Source organism: Pogonomyrmex barbatus, unplaced genomic scaffold (genome assembly GCF_055798465.1).
Source record: "Pogonomyrmex barbatus isolate J1 unplaced genomic scaffold, ASM5579846v1 scaffold12, whole genome shotgun sequence".
Taxonomy (NCBI): Eukaryota; Metazoa; Arthropoda; class Insecta; order Hymenoptera; family Formicidae; genus Pogonomyrmex; species Pogonomyrmex barbatus.
The window spans coordinates 3,821,062-3,839,286 of record NW_028297108.1 but is presented as its reverse complement, the minus strand read 5'-3'; the positions used below and the strand labels follow the sequence as shown (position 1 = coordinate 3,839,286).

At 37.2% G+C, this 18,225-nt stretch overlaps 1 protein-coding gene across 1 annotated transcript; it reads right to left on the bottom strand.

The window, feature by feature from the left end:
- Nucleotides 1-7,983: 7,983 nt before the first annotated feature.
- On the bottom strand, nt 7,984-13,324 carry Rh5 (Rhodopsin 5). Its single transcript, XM_011640377.2, has 8 exons — nt 12,930-13,324; nt 11,336-11,527; nt 10,387-10,602; nt 10,010-10,140; nt 8,949-9,121; nt 8,711-8,868; nt 8,536-8,631; nt 7,984-8,338 (listed from the first exon to the last, which is right to left on the bottom strand). The coding sequence occupies exons 1-8, from the start codon at nt 12,989-12,991 to the stop codon at nt 8,230-8,232; spliced, it is 1,137 nt and encodes a 378-aa protein (XP_011638679.2). The 5' UTR covers nt 12,992-13,324; the 3' UTR covers nt 7,984-8,229.
- Between the last annotated feature and the right edge of the window lie 4,901 nt (nt 13,325-18,225).

Here is an 18,225-nt window from a genome sequence, read left to right as displayed (position 1 = left end):
TTTCCTGAGTAATATTTTCTTACTTGCATAAAATTAATTCTTCTTTTTTCTTTCGGATTATTTTATTTGACTATTTTAAAAGTAATAATTTGAGACAAATATTTTTGAAAATTTATAAAAATTTATTCTTGCAAAAATCTTTTTAACAATTATGTAATTATTTTAAAATTAATTAGGATGTATTTATTCTAAAATCCATTAGTCATCCATTAGGAAATAATTTGTCGTGATCTTATTTTCAATTTATTATAAAAATGTGATATGTAAAAATATGAACAATCTAAAAAATAATAAAATTTTCCATTTTGTTCACGTTAAATGGTTGTTAGTATTTTAATCTTAAATTTATATTATTTGAATATTAATAATATTTATCTAAATTATATAAAATTGGGACAAATTATGATAATATTCTCAATTAAAAATTTTAACAAACATTTGTTTTTAATTTAATAATTTAATTTTTATTTTAAAATTGTTCACATATTTTATTTTTAAGACTAAAAAGTTGTTAATAAATTGAGAAATTGTAATTAAAAATTTTCAAATGACATTTATCAGGGTTTTATGTTATATGATTTCAAAAATTTATTAAGATATTTATTATATAAAAAGATTGAATATCAAGCTAACTATTGAACATTACTTTCTTGTTCTCTTTTTAAACATTGGTGTTTTTAATTTTACAAATTGAAATTCCGAATATATATATTATAAAACTCTATTTTATATATTTCACTTTGATATATAAATTAAATAGATATTTGTGAATCTTTTTTTAGATATTAATAATATAATGATATAACATAATTATTTACAATAAAATAAATATTCATATAAATATTTATTAAATATTTATAAGATCTATTACAATACAAAATGTAAAAATTATATTAGATTAATATGTATAATCAATCATTTGATTTGCATGATATATTATTAGAATTATGTACAGGGACACAATTACGAAAATTATACTTATTATTGAGTAGATCAATGATAATTATGGAGCATTTGCATCTCATTGGGCATCATAGAAATTATATGTATACCGCAATCAAATATTGTAAAAATTGATTTATTCGTCGCGTTCATTAGTGTAAATTTTAAATCGTAATTGACCTTTTTTTTGGTTGATATAGAAATTTTATTTTCTTTCTATGTAATATTTTATTCAATATCTTGCAAAATGTGCTCCTAATTAAAGTGTATTTCTATATTTAAGAAACAATCAAAAATTTTTTTTCATAATGCTTTTTTTACTTGTGTAATTATTTTTGTTTAAATTTATTTAACTTTGTAGTATTATAAGAAAATTAATAATAAATATTGCATAATAAATCTTTATCAGTATAAATGTTTTATATAAAATTGTATGTTAAATTTTGTGATTATTATACATTTAAACTTTTATGATTTCGAAATTTGTATAATTCTGTTAATAAAATATTTTGAATATATAAACAATTTGAGCGTACATTTATGTGATTTTATAATTTTAATATTTTACTATACATATTTGGATTTTATATTGTATTATAATACAGTATTTCTTCATACAAAATAAATTTTATAAAAATGAAATGAATTGAAAAAATTATAAAAATAATAAAATAAAAAAACATTAAAGAAATTAAGATCACTAATTAAAGTTGGCGTCGATGGTGAATGATTTCTATAGATTAATTGTAAAGTGATAACAAAATGATAAATTAATACATATGTAAATTTTTTTTTTAATTAACGTATTATTATTTGCGCGACTTACATCAAGTGATGTAAGCCACTCCTTATATCGACTTATTATTCCTTGAAACACGGTTTGTGACAAATATCAAAGGACATAATGTAATTATTTCGCACAATATAATTCTCTATGAGTTAATAATTATCAGTGCGATTAATTAATATACACATAATACATAAGAAACCGAAAATCAGTTAAATATCACTAAAAAGATATCATTATTTTCAGCATCTATTAATTAAATTTCTTACTCAAAATATTATTTAAAATATACTGTGAAATAAATATATATTGTAACGATTGACAAACACTCTGTACAAATGTTTTTCATAGCAGTTATTTTGCTAGTAAATTTTAGCTGTTAAATCTGTACGCGAGAAAAATATAAACAGAAGAATTTTGCATACACTGACGAAAAAACGATTAAAAAATATCTCATTTATGCCTGGTTTGCAAGAACCTTCCAGGTATTTCTAACACACATGAAAATATTACACCAAATCTGTTTCGTTTGTATGTATAACGTTCGTTTGTAAGTATAACGTTTCTTTTACATTACCCTTTAGTTTTATAATTAAGTAAAATTTGCTAAATTGTAGTGAATAAATTTTCTTTCTCAAATTTCAGCTTAAATTTGTTTAAACAATTATTAATTTTTACACAAGCTAGCTTTTCCATTCTTCTATTCTTTAATACTTTAATAATTTAAAAAGTATTATGACCATCCAGATGGACGCATCATCACAGAAAATGGAAAATGCAATACGGCGGGCAATCTGTGGCGATTATGTTTACTCTCGTAATCGTAATTATATCGCGGAAACCTTGGGCCGGCGTAGAAATTAATTGCGGTCGCGCGTTACCGGAAGCCGAAGTAATTCGTATCAGTGCACGGTCGTCGGTTAGATTCCCGTAGCTCTGCGCATATCGGACCCGATATGACAGGTGAAACATGGTCGATAGCAGTCCCTTACGTTTGTAATATAAGCGGCGCAGAACGCGGTGTGCGAGTGCGCCATCGGACGGAATATAGGCTTGGCCGGCGTGGATGTACCAATGTGCGTGAACCACGCAATGCAGATTGTCGCACAGTCAGTAGTTTACCGTAGTACCCAGCCAGCCGCTGTAATCGAGTCGATAGAGTCGGTGTGCCACCGGTAGGGTCCACGTCGGTGAGCGTGTCGACGGCAATACGTTTGTTACGTTACATCTTCACATCATGATATTAACGAGAAGCGGCGTTGCGAGAGGGGTGTGGCGGGGTGTACTATGCTAATAATATCTTCTGCTTGGTGAAACTGTAACTTTCACGATGGCAATTGCATATTAATAGACAGTTAATAATTTCCTCTGTAACTAATTACATGCGTTTAGCACGGTACGTCCATAAATTACGATTAGATTCTACGGTTTTATATTTACTTCTCTCTTATTCTAAAATGTTTTACTCGAAAATTAAAAAGAAGTACTTTTTTACTTATTATAAAATTTATTACAATATCCGAATGTGTGAACAGGACATTTTTAATAAACTGTTATTTTTTTATTTTAAGAATCTTATATTAATTGTAAATGTCAACGTCACTAAAACAGTAAATTTGATTAACTAAATTTTCTTTTATCAACATTATAAGTGGGATCACATAATCTGGGAAGGGCAACGAATCGCTAACTCAGAATTAATTAACTCGGGCCGTCGGTGCACCTCAATCTTTGTGTATAGCTCGACAGGGATGAAAGAGCGGGATGAAGTGCTAGGGGAAGAAAAAGCCACAGACTTACTTCAACGGCTTTCAAAGCTCAATGTTTGACTATAAAGCGCATTTATAGTCGCATACTTTTTCACTATCACCGAAATAATGGTCTCATAATTTTAAACTAAAGATACGCAATCGATAAGCCGCAGGAACGCGTATAAAAGAGAGAACATAATTCCACGGTGAGTAACAGGATAGCGCTGCGCATAGACTAAAGTTCGGGCGCTAATGAGCACCGCGATTAAGCAAATTTATTCCGTTTGTATCCGGCGGAGGGATATATATATATATATATATATATATATATATCGTTTTTGCTTAAAAGCGTCGACCATATGAAACCGCTGCGGCCGTGTGGTTTGCGTCGCGATCGGAATCGAAATACGGTATCCATTAATTATGTACAAATTAATAATAATATGTACATTGTCACGTCATTAGGTGCTACGCATTGTATATTTAATTATGCCACTATTGTACATTTGCCCTTCATAGTGTCAACTTCGCTCATATTCATCCGGGGAAGGCGTGCGATGAACGTATTGACGCGAATATTATTCGGGTAATCGCAATGTTGTACGCGTGAGTTTAAAAGACACATACGCGATCTAAATTTAATTTCTAGCTCAAATACTTGGACTCTTGAAATAATTATCATAAATTTTCACGCGGACACTTTGCGCGTCCCTTCGTCCCTGCCCTTATGCGCATAACGTTATTAAAGTACGAAGTTGGTATGAACAACGAAAATTACGTCCTTTTTTTTTCTCGCCAACGAGAATCGACTATCGATTATCTGATGTAGCGGATGAATTTCTATTTAATCATCATGGGAAACGAACGTCATTGGTGGGGCAACGGCGGATGGGAGCGCGTTGAGGATAACGGAAGTTACAGAAGGGGATAGTGCGATAATAAATATGCCCAGCGCCGGCAGCCATAAATCCCGCGTAATTGAATTTTCAACATCCATAACTGGCCGTCGCTCGGCGCGACCTCAGGAAATAGAACGGAACGGGACGTATCTTGAACGGGGGAGTTAGATGATTCCATTCCGCTTTCGAAAGACGCGATCCTCTTGCTCCTTTCTCCCTTTGCTCTCTTATTCTTCACCGCGATAGACAGAACGGCAATCGATTCCATGACGCTCGTAGTCGGAGACTATTTTTAATTCGCCCTCCAGATCGAGCCGCGGTGCAACGCGACAGCCACCCCCGCTCTTTCTTCTCCCTCGCTCTTTCCTCCCCCTCGCTGTTTCCTCTCCCTTTCTCGGCTCTCGACGGGCGACAAGTTCCTTTGATGCGAACATCTAATCAAGGATTTTCTCGACTCTTGAGTCTTCGTCGACGACCGAACTCTATAGCTATAACGCTTTCTTCCTCGCCCCCAACTCCTTCCCTTTCCCTTCTGACTGGCTCCACCTTTTTCCTACCAGTCTTCTCATTCTTCTCCGCGCTCGTCGGCGCCGTCGTTGTCGTCGTTGTCGTCGTGTAGACTTGGCGCGGAAAACTTTGATTGTACGTAAGTCGAAAGCACCGGGAACGAAAAGGGAATGCCTGGAAAATCGTGGGGTGGTTGCCGCACGATGGAATTTCAGCTGATTGGAAATCCTATCATTCAATAGCCCGCATATATATTTCCCGGTAGACTACACCGGCCGATTGGCGTGACGATGGCAAAAAGCCGCGGAGAATAAGAGCAGTGCGGGGAAGAATAGAAATCGCGTTTTGTGTGTTCGCCAAGATCCGGAACTTTTCCCTTAACTGCGTCAGCTGATGCTCCAGCGGTTTTTCCCGATAGTGAACTCCGCTCTCCGCGCGAATAAACTTACCTCACATTTTCAGCATTTTGTAACGTTGACGCGTTGCGCGATTTATTTCCCTCGTAATGGAAACGAAGCAGTTTAGTGGTCCTTCGAGGATCCTCAGAAGAAGAATCAACCGCGCCGCCACACGTTGGTTGGTTGGTAACGCGTTATCTACTGCCGCGATAACAGCCGGAGATCCGGGGGATGCCATGACATCAGAGGTTATGATAAACCCTCTTGGTGGCGAGAGAAACAAATAACGTACTAACTGCATATTAACCAAACTACCTGTCTGTGAAGTCCGCCTACTATCCGACGATTCGCGCCGCGCAGTTCACGATTCACTGCCGTTTCATGGACCGGACTAAACTTTCTCGATCGACGATGAACGCGTCGGGCACGTAATCACCTTGTCTTCCCTGATGGATTAGGATACCCGGCGATGGAAACAATTATCGACAACGCACCGATTGACCGGGATTAACCGAAATCGTCCTACGTCCAATTAGCACCTTTTTGCGTCAACCCGATCCGCGACGGAATCGCCCTAATTATTTCGTCGCGAAACGTCGTACGGGGAAATTGGACGGAAAATTCGTCGGGATTTCGCAAAAGGCGATGGATGGAAAGATGACGTATCGCGAAAAGTCAGTATTATCCCGCCCTGATCTTCCGAGAGAAATTATGCTCGCAGTCAAAGTCTTGGAACTAGTGCAGCGCGCGGCGCGCTCTTTGGCGAATAAAAATATTACTCTGGCACAATGTTCTTCTCGAAAAAGAACACGATTCTTTCTAGGCTTCGTCCGTCAGATTTCAAAGTTCCTCGCTGCGCTTCGGTAGTTGTATATATTTCACGAGACCGAGTACGCTCCGCGTATTCATGGAGCAATGTTTCTTGCTCGCAAGAAAGTTAGACAGTAAGTTAGCACGCTGTCGCGCGTTATTCATTACCTTTGTTCCTTCTGCGATCGTCTCGCGGACAATCGCAGAAGAAAAAATACGTCGTGCGGTATCCAAGATCAACTGAGCTTACTCGCCGGTCTTACGGTATTCTTAAAGTTCGTTGTTTAGACGACCAACTTTTTGTGATGATTTTTAACGATGTGCCTCGTGATTAATGTTGACAGCTTTCGGACCGCTGGCAGTTTTAAATAAACTTCTAACAATTTCCTATGACAAAAACTGATTGATGTATTTTAGCGAAACATGAATTTTTTTTTTTAAATATAGATCACCATATTATGTCTGATAATACAACATCAGTTAACGATTGATATTAGCGCTTATTAAATATGTCGAAATATCTCGAAAGTAACCTAAAGTATACGGGATAACAGATACGGCACAACTGGATTTTCGCGAAATATATTCCCGGAACATGTTTCGTGACACATGTGGAGCGTTATCGAGATTTTCTGCGGACGCTACTCATATAGCGTATCGTTCTCTCTCAGAGGAAGGAAACGTGCGGGGATACGTTGAGGGGATCGAGATAACGAGAGAGTAAGGAGATCCTCTCAGTTTTTCCGTAACAAGCACGCCCAAAGGCTGCCTCGTAAAAAAGGATGTATCTCGTCAGTGATATTAGCGCATAAAAGAAAGCGCACATTATGCGCGAATCTTTACACCCCCCGGCGAGTATAAAACGGACTTTCGTCCGGAACGGCGTTCGAATTATCGTCTACGCGAGAAGGCCACAAGCCTTTTTATGTTCGGTATCAGCTACTAAGCTTATCATAGAGAACTAATTCGATTACGAAATAAAAGTTGGACGATCAACAATTACCAGAAGTCTCAGTCTCCTCACGGACGAAGCAATTTCTCAGCCGGAGTTGATTTGTAGGACAATATTTTTCCCACACTAAAAGATAACACATAAACGTGAACGTGCCGTGGTATTTCCTTGGAGTTGTCTTCGAGCTGCGCTCGCCTTTTTTTCCTTCGCTCTACCTTTCTCCCGTCCTCACTCTCCTCATCGACTTTCTTTTCTATCCGGGCTTCCTCCGCGCTTCGGGTGGCACGTGACCTCGTTCCGAGATAAAACAATGTTTCTCCACTCTCGGTGGACAGAAAGAGATCTCTATCTACTCTATTCACCCGATGGATAAGTCATTCTTCACCCGCGATGGATAGAAAATCTACACTATCTCAAACGACTGATTCTTGACTTGATCTTTAAACTATGGCAGAGAAGCTATTTGTTCAATTTTTTTATACACAACTTTTGAGTCCAATTTATGAAAAATATTAAATAAATTAAAATATGTTATTTAGTTCTAAATAATTATCTTGATTCGCAAAATGTGAAAATAATAGGTTTTTATGTTTAACGATATCTAAAAATCAATAACGTATAATTTTGTATTCTAGAAACACCATACTGATTTTAATAAATTTTGCAATTATTGCTTTTAATTGCAGCTATTTTTTACTATTAATAAAAGCGAGACAAGTAAACAATTAGTCACAAAATGTTTTGAAATTTTTAATCCAAGATCAATACGAAACAGACTAGCCAAGAGGGATGGCAGCACAAAGCAGGCCACCATACTCTGCCATCTCTCATAAACTACAGAAAGCATGATGTAGTGGCAAGTAATTAAGTAGAAATTTTAATTGTGTCGAGATTATTTATTATTCAGAAAGGATTGAAAGGGAAATGAAAAAAATACTTTTATATTTGCTCTGGATATTTATACTAGTAGCTTTACATACATTAACTAAATAAATCTTTTCTTATTACAAGTCTCTTTAGAATGGAGAATGGAGTTTTATCCGATTATATTTTTAATAAGATATTTAAAAAAAGAAAAATATATCTAGGCGACCGGTCAAAGTTGCATTTCTGATAAAAAAGCAATATGATCGATCGATATCCTCTCGACAACTGTCATCGATGGCGTTGATCATCAAAGAAATTACGATTCTTCCGCAGTCACTTTCTCCGTCTGCGCCGATACAGTGTCTTCAGCTACTGGTTCTCGAATTCCCATCCATTTGCAGCGTTTTTCCAGTTCTTGTCGATACCTGTGCATGTCCGAGTGCAAGTTTCAAAATTGAATTAAAATAATCTTTTCGTAATTATTCATTCGAAAAGTTATTTCGTAATTATTTATATCGAAATTCTGTGTTGATTATATTGATCAAACTTGTAATAATGCACACTATATTTTATATGAAATGTTATAAAAATATAAAGAATGCCGAAGATATAGGTATGTTACCTAGGATGATTAATTGCATATATCCATGGATCGATACACGACACTATTTTGGCGAATATAGCTGGCAACATCGTTGATAGCGGAGTAAGCGTTTCGCTAAAACATACATAAGAATGATTATTAAACAAAGACTCCTTGAATATTAAAGAATATTTTTGAAAATTAAGCGCATTACCGATTTCCATAAGCTCCGATTAAAGCGACGGCCGCATACGGTGTCCATGCGAGCACGAAGAGGAAGAAAATCGTAAATGCGGCTTTCGCGATTCTCATTTCAACGTTCCTGTCTTTATCTTGATTCGACACGAGCGATTTAACGTTCATCTTTTTCGCCTACACACACAAAATAGACCTCAAATATATCACAATATCAAACTTAGAATCATCTATTGAATCATGAAAATTCCGCTTACTTGATCGCGAAGCATTTTTTGGTGAGAGAGAATAGATTTCAACAATTGCGAATAAAAATATATAATGAGTAACATAGGAAGGACATACGCCCAGAAAAATATCATTATTACGAATGCCTTCGTGTCCTCGTCGTCCGTGAGATAATCAAAGCTACATGTGGTAAGAAAACCCTCTGAAAAATTATATAACTTTCATTAAACTGCGTAACAAAAAATAGATAATTCCATTTTAAAAAATGACGATCATAAAAAAATCTCGATAGTAGCGACATCTGCAAATAAATCAATATCGCAGTCATGTGGCCTCCTCGAAACCTTACAACTTTTATATGAAACATTTTTCTTTAAAATGCATTATTCAAGGGATATTAAAATGCATTATTTAATATAGGACCTTGCACATATATCTATAATGAAAAATAAGAAAAAAACCTATAATAAATTGTAATATAAAGAAAAAATTATTAATAAAAAATATTAAGATCTATGTATAAGAAAATATAAGAAACATAATGAAATGATATAATTATAATATTATAACTTATTTATATATTTATGAATATATATTATATCTATAATTGATTACAACTATATTACTGAAACTCTAAATAATTATTCTTTTATTCTTTGAATAGTTGTTTCATATTTACAATCGTTTTTCTCACCTTTCTTAAATTTTCTCTTTCTATTTATTCTTATTGCTTATATTTCTTGATACTGCTATTTTATTTATTTATTAATTAATTTTTTTATATTCCTTTACGGACGCTATTTATCTTTTTAAATTAAGAAGAAGCAAAAATTATATTATATTGTTATATTATTAACCCTTTATTACAATACAATTGTCAAAATGATCTTCGCGATGACAGCCGTTCACGAAGTAAGCGCGATGAAAGAATCAATTAGTATCACAGAAAAACGACAACAATAACTTTAATACATTCAAATATCAACTTAACATACTTTTTTTAGAAGTGAGTTTGAAAAAATAGAGCTTAATTCTTAAAATTCTTCTATTACTTTCTTAGCGATAAAAGAGATGGAAGGAACCTGTTTACCTGCTACATATCGACCCCATAGTCCCGTCATAGGCAATATCGAAAATGGTAATGCCCAAAACCATGTAAACAGAGCTAACACCATTGCTTGCTTTCCATTCAGTCTACCATCAATTGGACAACTAATTGTTCTGTAACGTTCAAGCATAATAGTATAGTTATGTTCCTATTAATAATTAAATTCCGAGAGACATTTACCACATCGTAAAATCTTTTGCTTTATTTTCCTTTCAATTCATTATCAATATTATCAATATCGTTTAAAACAAATTATTTAATTTTAACAAACTTATAAATATTCTTATGATTGACTAGTAATAGTAAAAATTATTCGGTATTTATCAAAAATGGAAATTATCAAGATAAATTACGCCAACCTGTATCGATCGAAAGCGATTGCTGCGTTGGTGATCGCCTGTCCCATTCCGGAAATCGCGCCGAGCAAAGCATACACATCACATCCAGTCTCCCAACCAATCGTTCGTTCCAGGAAGCTGTTTATGATGAGCATAGGCATCTCTGTTGCCATCAGTAAGTCGAACACGGCCAAATTCAAGATAAATATGTTTGATGGTGTCCTTAGTGATTTTGATCTAAATATTAATATATTAAAATAAACATTCACATGTTATTAAACATATTAATTGATTTTAAGAAACGCTATTTTTAGAAAATAAAAGTGAAATAAACTATTATTTCTCATCATAATATGCAGACAGTACTGAAGCAATTCAATCTAGGGTATGAAGATGGCGGCAGCAACTTCATTTTTGCAGGAATAACTTCGTTTTCATTTGGATTTAGCAAAAATCCATGGACAAATCTATCATAATTATATTACATATCTATCTATTTATAATTATATGTATATCTTTTACTAAAGAAATTATGCAATAAGCAGTTAACAAAAATAAAATATAAGAAAATAGAAAAAAGACTGAAATATTTAATGTGGATGGAGAAGAATACTATAAGGTAAAGTCCATTATTTTATTTTATTTCTCACCTTTGAAGATACTTTAGAAGCACTTATAATATCAATAATAAATGGATAAAAATAGTTAATGCAAAGAAAACAAGAAACTTGGGGAAACCTTGGAGATAATTCTATTTTTATATCATCATTAATAAAATATAATACAGTTACGTAAGTATATATGTAACTATGAAAATTAGAATTTTAGAAAAATATATTATACAGTTATAAACTAAATTTTTTTTAGATTATATTACTAACAATTCTTCTGTTTTTTAACATTTAATTAAATTCCTTTTGATATTAATCTTCAAATTCTTTTGTGAAATTCTCTTAAATGGCGGACTTACGTGCTAAAAATCCAAATAACGATGCCGTTCCCGAGGAGAGATAGCATCAGAAGCAAGAGGTAAATGAGCGCGAGAGCGACGTGCCATAGTCTTCCGGGTGCGAGGAATGCACGCCAATGCGGATGCACAAGATCCGCGTGCTCGGCGGGGAAGTTCCATCCTAGAAAACGTTCTTGCAGCGGCTGTACATCTCTGTTATTTAAAAATACATCGGCTAATCAATATTTGATTATACAGAGTTATTGAAACTTGCGAAGCTCTCCGACCGCGACGAATAAAGCTTCTATAAATTAAATAACGGAAGCTTATATTGTTCATTCAAATCCGACGGATTTGATTCTCTCAGAATTTTAATCCGATGTTTAATTATCGTGATGGTTAATGTTGAATACTGAAATAATATCTCGCAAAATTTTTTATAAGATAAAACTGATTTTGAATTTAAGCGAAGAAAAATCTATCATGATAATTAACGAGGAATGCTAGATTACTCGGAAGATTGCTTCGAGATATAATAAACGATGATTACTTATTATGCAAGAGTCGTTGGTGCGCAAAATTGTTATTTTTTTCTAATGTTTGATTAAAGCGCGATAAAGCAAAATCCTGGATCGCTATCTGCAGAGATTAAACGGGCAGCCAAGAATTTCCATAAGACCTATGAAGGTAATTTCTGTCGCTTCCTTCGTGACCGGCATTATTACTCCGTCACGACATCGCAAATGTAAAGGTTGTAGGACAAATAGCTTTCGCGTCGACGATAAGAATTGCGACTTTCCCGAGCAAGACGACCCGCAAATTCGTTACATCGATCGCAGTGCGACTCAGCGTGGAGATGATCCATTTACGAGCAGCAAATTCGTCCATATTCGATGATAAAATCGCCATTGATCGAAGGGGCATAACGTCATGGGGGAAGTTTCAACGCGTTATCGAACACGAGCAAACTCGAACAATATATATTAATTCTGTATAACCGAGACTTATACGGCCGAATAATATCGAAATCTCATCCGCGTATAGCCGACGTTATACATTATTATCGATAGCATTGTTATCTTCGTTGTTGCACCATCGCCGCTGGCGGCTATTTGGGAAAAAAAAAAAAAGGATTCTCATTCATCGCGCGGAAAATGACGCGCTTTCACGTGCGGCCAACATTAATGACGATGAAATCCATGCAGCATACGCATTGCCGATGGATTAAATCCGGCCGGTGCGCTAATTGGGATGTCGAGTGATTATTAGTCCTCTCGGCTTATCGAAAGATCGAAGTAGCAGCGCAATGCTGCTGTAATGCGCGCACAATTTGATAGCCTGTCTATTCCCCGGCGGTAAGAGAGCTCCGTAAGCCCTCTCTTATCGTATCGCGATCTTAGTCGGGAACGAAACGTGTCTACGTTGCGCGTACGTTGTGTACATGCGCTTGCACGGAGAGAACTTTCATCCCTCTCGCTCGCTCGCAGTTTGACGCTCGTATTACCCTCCTTCGCGCCGCGAATATTACCAGCGGCGCTTCGCAGCCGCCACACAATGTCGGATGATTATGAGGGGAACGATACGGTAATCGCGTACGATACGGTGCCGCACCTACCCGACTCTGCTGGCGAAAGTCAACGGCCCGGCCACGATACCACTAGCGTTGTGCATCAACATCCTTCGACGTCGAGTCGCGGGCTGACAAGTGCGCGCGGTCGATGCACGCGTTGGATGCAACCACCCCCCCCCTCCGCTGGAATCCGTTTGGCTGGTTCCCTGAATACAAATGACGAAACACTACTGATAGGAGACGTAGGACGGATTTTTCTCCTTTCTCCCTCCTGACCGACTTGACGACGGTGCTGGGAGCGACGGCGAATCTCCGGGCGAGATGTACGCTTAAAGCCGCACGTAACAGTCGTGAGAGGGTTCCTAGATTGAAGTGAGACGCGGCGCGAAAGAGTGGGTGGGCACACGTTCCGCAACTCACTTGTCCGGCCGCGCCGTTATCGCGCCCTTTTATACGTCCACGACATTTCGGATCGAGGATAGCGTGCCGGCTGAGAGCTTAATTCGATTTGCGATTTACGAAATGCGAGAAACCTTTCGCTCGGGCCCGAAGCTCGTCCGTCACGCGAGCCTCGCGACTGATTCTCGCGCAGTACGATCTCCCTTTCTTTCTTTTTCCCTCGCGTAAGTCGCTTCTCTCCTAATGTATGTCGTAATCTTCATTCAAGGTAATCGCGCTTGTTCGATTCGTGCGACGTTAGCGCACGAATTGGTATCGCGGGCACGCGACGATAATCTAAACTTAACGTACTTATTAACATTACACATTACTGCGATTAAGAGATAAATTAAATCTCATGCAAGAGAGAAGTCTCCTTGCAGAGTTAAGTCGACTTATTAATAAATCAGCGTACCTCACATCCCTTTCAACGATATATCATCAGCTGCAAATATCCATCTCCGGCAGAACGGCGGAAGGTGTTAAATGGCGAATGGTAGTTAAAAAAGGGAGATCGATTTCCAATGTAATAAAATGCAATTTACAGAAACGTCCCGCGGCCTATCCCGCGAGTTAATTAAATTTCCAATGTAGATACTAATCGATGTTTTATTACGCCTTATCGCGATATAGCCGGCGGGACCGATGCGGCCGCGGCCGCAGAACGCAATGCGGCCGATGGGGGGGGGAGAATTCGAGAATTCGAGTACGAATGCGTTTCCCGTTACACCGCGAGCTCGCAGTCGGCCGCAGTCGGCCGCTTTTTCACCCCCGCGGTTACTATACAAGCGGGAAATTCATCTCGAGGAGTGCATACCCGATATACACTCGTGCAAGCGACGGCTCCGCGTTTTCACCGCTGTTCTCGTTCGCCCGTTTGTGACCGCAGCCTTCACGCATCCACCGGATTAAATCATAAAATTGTCCCGGAACGGTTGCGAAATTCCGCTGATTTACGAGCGGGTAGCATGATTCTCGTCACTACTCTCTTCTCGCGCGAATAATACTCGCAGCCGTTATCCACCTACTCGCTAGCAGTCACCGATGACTTCGCTCCGTTTGTTCCGCGAGATGAATCGTCCGCTTTTTATCGGTTATCTCGATAAGGACGATTCGAACGGAAGGAAGGATTCCGCCGTTGAAAACTTATGAGAGATAAGCGAGGAAGTAGAATACAATCGAAATCTCTTTCTTTCTCTCTCTCTCTCTCTCTCTCTCTCTCTCTCTTCTTTTTTTCTTTTTCTTTGAGAGTTATCGAACAATATATAAAAGAAAAATCGCATTCTTACTTTTTGTATGCCAATTATATTAATTTACTTCCAAGAAAAGTCATTTCTAAATTAGTTACTTTTCTTTCAATTTCTTTAAGTTCCAGTGATAAAGATGACGTTTGCGCAAGAAAAATAGACGCGCATTCTTTATTCGTCGTGCGACCCAGAGTAAAACCCAGAGAATTTGAAGTATCGCTCGACAACGCGCAAAGAGAGCGAGCGCAGCAACGCTTTTTCATGATTCACCGGCTATATTTACGAGCAACGTTCGCCCATGTAATTCGCGCAACTTATAAAGCACCGCCACCATTGTCCGTGATGGAAATTCAGCGGAAAGATTGGATGACAAACAATGGGCCTAGCCCGGCCAGATTATGACAACAATGAGCGCGACCAACGACGCAACGACGACGGTCCGTGCTGCAGTTTGCGCTTCTATCTCGCCTTTCATATATGTGTGTACGTGTGTGTTATATTCCTCGCACTTTCATGCATACTTTCGCGATTTGTCATTTCCCAATTTCAGATGTCCGTCGCTGATACATCTTTCGTCAATTGCGCGTCGTAATTAAAATAAGAGTATATCGAACGTCGTCGTAAAGCCGCAGATAACATCAATTTCAAATATTATTTACTAACTTGGTGAAACATTACCACACCCGCCGCGATATCTCTTGCTTACATCTACCATTTTGCTGCCTCGGTCGACGCCTTCCTCTTTTTCGTATATTCCGACCAATATCCGATTGCCGGCCGATACAAATAGAGATCGATCATGGCTCTGGTTGCGAGCCAACGACGTGTGCCAATAGAACCACTTGATTGGACAAAACTGTAACCCGTCTTTTTAGACGATATACCATAGCACCCTGTACGTATTTTTCTGTTTCGACGGTTCGATAAGCCACACCGGTGATATTTGGTCTATTGAACGTAGTGTTTCATGATCTAAAAAAAAAGTAAAAAAAAAAAAAAGCCAGACACAAGTGGGAAAAAATCATATATATAAAATATGTATATTTATAAAAATATGTATATACATTTTTATTGCATATATTTAAATGTTGCCGTAAAAAAATATATTATTTAAATATTACTGTAATATGATATAAAGTACAGCTGAGGCAGGTTTTGGGGAGAAGCAGCGTTATAAGAGACGCTGCCGCAAAGTGCCTTCACTTCGTTATATCGTATGTTTATCGTGACCCAAGAGCGGCAGGACTTGTCACATATTCCCGTTGCAGCACACACGAGACCTTAAACTGTTGCCTAGTTTTCGCGTTTCTAGGTCGCTTCCGGCACGAAGCGAGATAGGAATAGGATATTGATTGCTGTCGTAAATATGTGAAACTGAAATATTAATGATCAGAGTTGCGGGATAAGCTACGTCTTATCTCGTTTATCTTCGACCTTTCATTTCTGAGCGTCGTCACCATCGTTTCATTATACGGCGCATTGATTCTTACCCCTGTATATATGATCTTTACACACGACGTATACACACGATCTCCACTCGGTAGTACTCGGTATTCACGTACTCGAGTCGTAGGGGAGAACGGATAAAGGAATGCAGATTGGAGAGACACGGATTAACGAGGATTAACGCTAATTGTGCGGTCGACGACGACGACGACTTCACGTTCTTGACGTTCTCGCAATGGCAATTCACCGGGATGAGTGAATACGAGTTAGGATAACTCTATGGGAGATCCTCGTTTTCCTCGACGACAGTTTGATCTCGAGAAACCAGTCGAGAGGATTTTCGATGCGACGCGAAATCGGAGGTTGACACTTTTTCTCAAGTCAAGAGCCATCGCTATTATTCAAATTGTCTCATCAAAGTCGGCGCCGACACGGAAGCTCTCGCATCGTTACGCGTGATCAATTCAGGGCGTCAGATTTAATCAAAGCTCATTCTTACGAGGCCTGGATTATGATGCGCGATCGATTGACTTTTGCGGAGACGTTCGAAGCGACTAAAGTGCTTGGACTGGGAGGGGTGGCTAATTTTCGCAATTTAACGAACGACGATGTATGATAACGAATTTTTTGACAGAGTGCTTTAACGAAATTCTACATTCTCTTTTCGTTTTCTCGCCGGTTTCGGCGACGGCAGCGATGGGTCATTATGTGCTTTTATTCCGCGAATATTTTTACGCAGAGAAAGAGGGAGAACACCGCATACATGGAGGTAGTGGTCGCGGACGCAATAAAGCGCATTATGCGCCACTCGCCAGGATATCTCTCCGCGCGTTGAATGCACTCGCATTCTTTCGGTATCTTCCTCGATAAAAAGAAAACCGCACCCTCGCTCTTCAGTTTGCAAAAGTTGGACCATTACATGAGGGAGGCGAACACAAAAAGCCAGCGATGGCTGATTACAAAGAAGCCATTATCGAAATTGAAGAAAAATGAAAAGAGCGACGCAAAGTTTTCGATACGGGGTAGCGGTCTCAAAAATTTACGCCCGCTTGTACAGGAAGTATGTGTACACTGTTGAGTGATTGCAACTGATTGAACACGAAGAATGGACCGTTCGACAATTGTTATAAAACCACAATTTTTAAAGGTGTTATATCACCGAAAAAAACGTATTGTACACGACGTTGCGAGATACGACTATTTGAATGATTCACATAACAGAGAATAACGTAGCTCACATAACAGAGAAAAAAAAAAGAAGAAAGAGAAAAAAAACGTGTCTGCTCACTACAGCGAAAATATAAACGTTTCTACGAAAAGCTCGCTTATATATATTTATATTTTTTATAATATAATTTTTAAAATATAATATTCTTATAATATAATTTATTGATGTGACATCAATTTTACAATGAAATAATGAAATTATCTTGATTGACCATATAATAATTGGCCAGAAAATTGTTAATGAGATACTGATCAGCAATATAGCTAAGTAAGTAGTTTCTGGCCATAATAATTAATAAGAAATTAGCCACGTGAAATTAGTAAATTCTAGTTAGTAAATTCTTACTAGTAAGTAGAATATGATATAATAATAATGTAATAGTGTAACAATATTAATTGCGAGCATTTTAGCATTTGCTTTTACATCGATAAAGATTTCTTTTTTTCTTTTAAGTGTATTCAAAGTTGTTTCAGATAAATTTTACAAAACGTTATGTGTACTGTAAAGACAAATGATAAGTAATATTTGATAAATCCATAGATTAATAAAAAAAAAAGAATCAAATTAAAAATTTAGAAAATATTAGAGAATAATTATCGCGCGCGAAGTTCGCGTTCGATAGTATTCTAGTAATAAAAGTTAGAATTTTACAATAATTTTCATTTTAATAACTTTCATTATAATTTTCATTATAATTTTCATCGTATCGTGTTATGAAAATCGCATGATATATTTCATCGAATCTCTCGAATTTCTTCTAATATTTTTTGAATGCGTACATTCTCTCTCTTTTGATGGTTTCGGAGACATCCGGACATCCGTACCCTTTTCTTCGAGCACGTACGATTCGACAGAAACACAAACGATCGTGGCGGTTCGATCCTAACGCTCATTGGGGTCGATGCAGCTGTACGCAAATGTACTCAAAGCGACAGATCCGACAGCTGGAAACGAAGCGCGCAGTTGGCACGGATCGATTTGA

What these genes read in the sequence shown, in the direction of transcription:
- Rh5 (XM_011640377.2), bottom strand. Translation starts at nt 12,991, where the DNA reads ATGTTGATGCACAACGCTAGTGGTATCGTGGCCGGGCCGTTGACTTTC. An exon ending in ATGGGGTCGATATGTAGCAG is followed by an intron (nt 9,122 to 10,009) that starts GTAAACAGGTTC and finishes ATAATTTTTCAG; the next exon opens with AGGGTTTTCTTACCACATGT. An exon ending in TATGCAATTAATCATCCTAG is followed by an intron (nt 8,339 to 8,535) that starts GTAACATACCTA and finishes GGACATGCACAG; the next exon opens with GTATCGACAAGAACTGGAAA.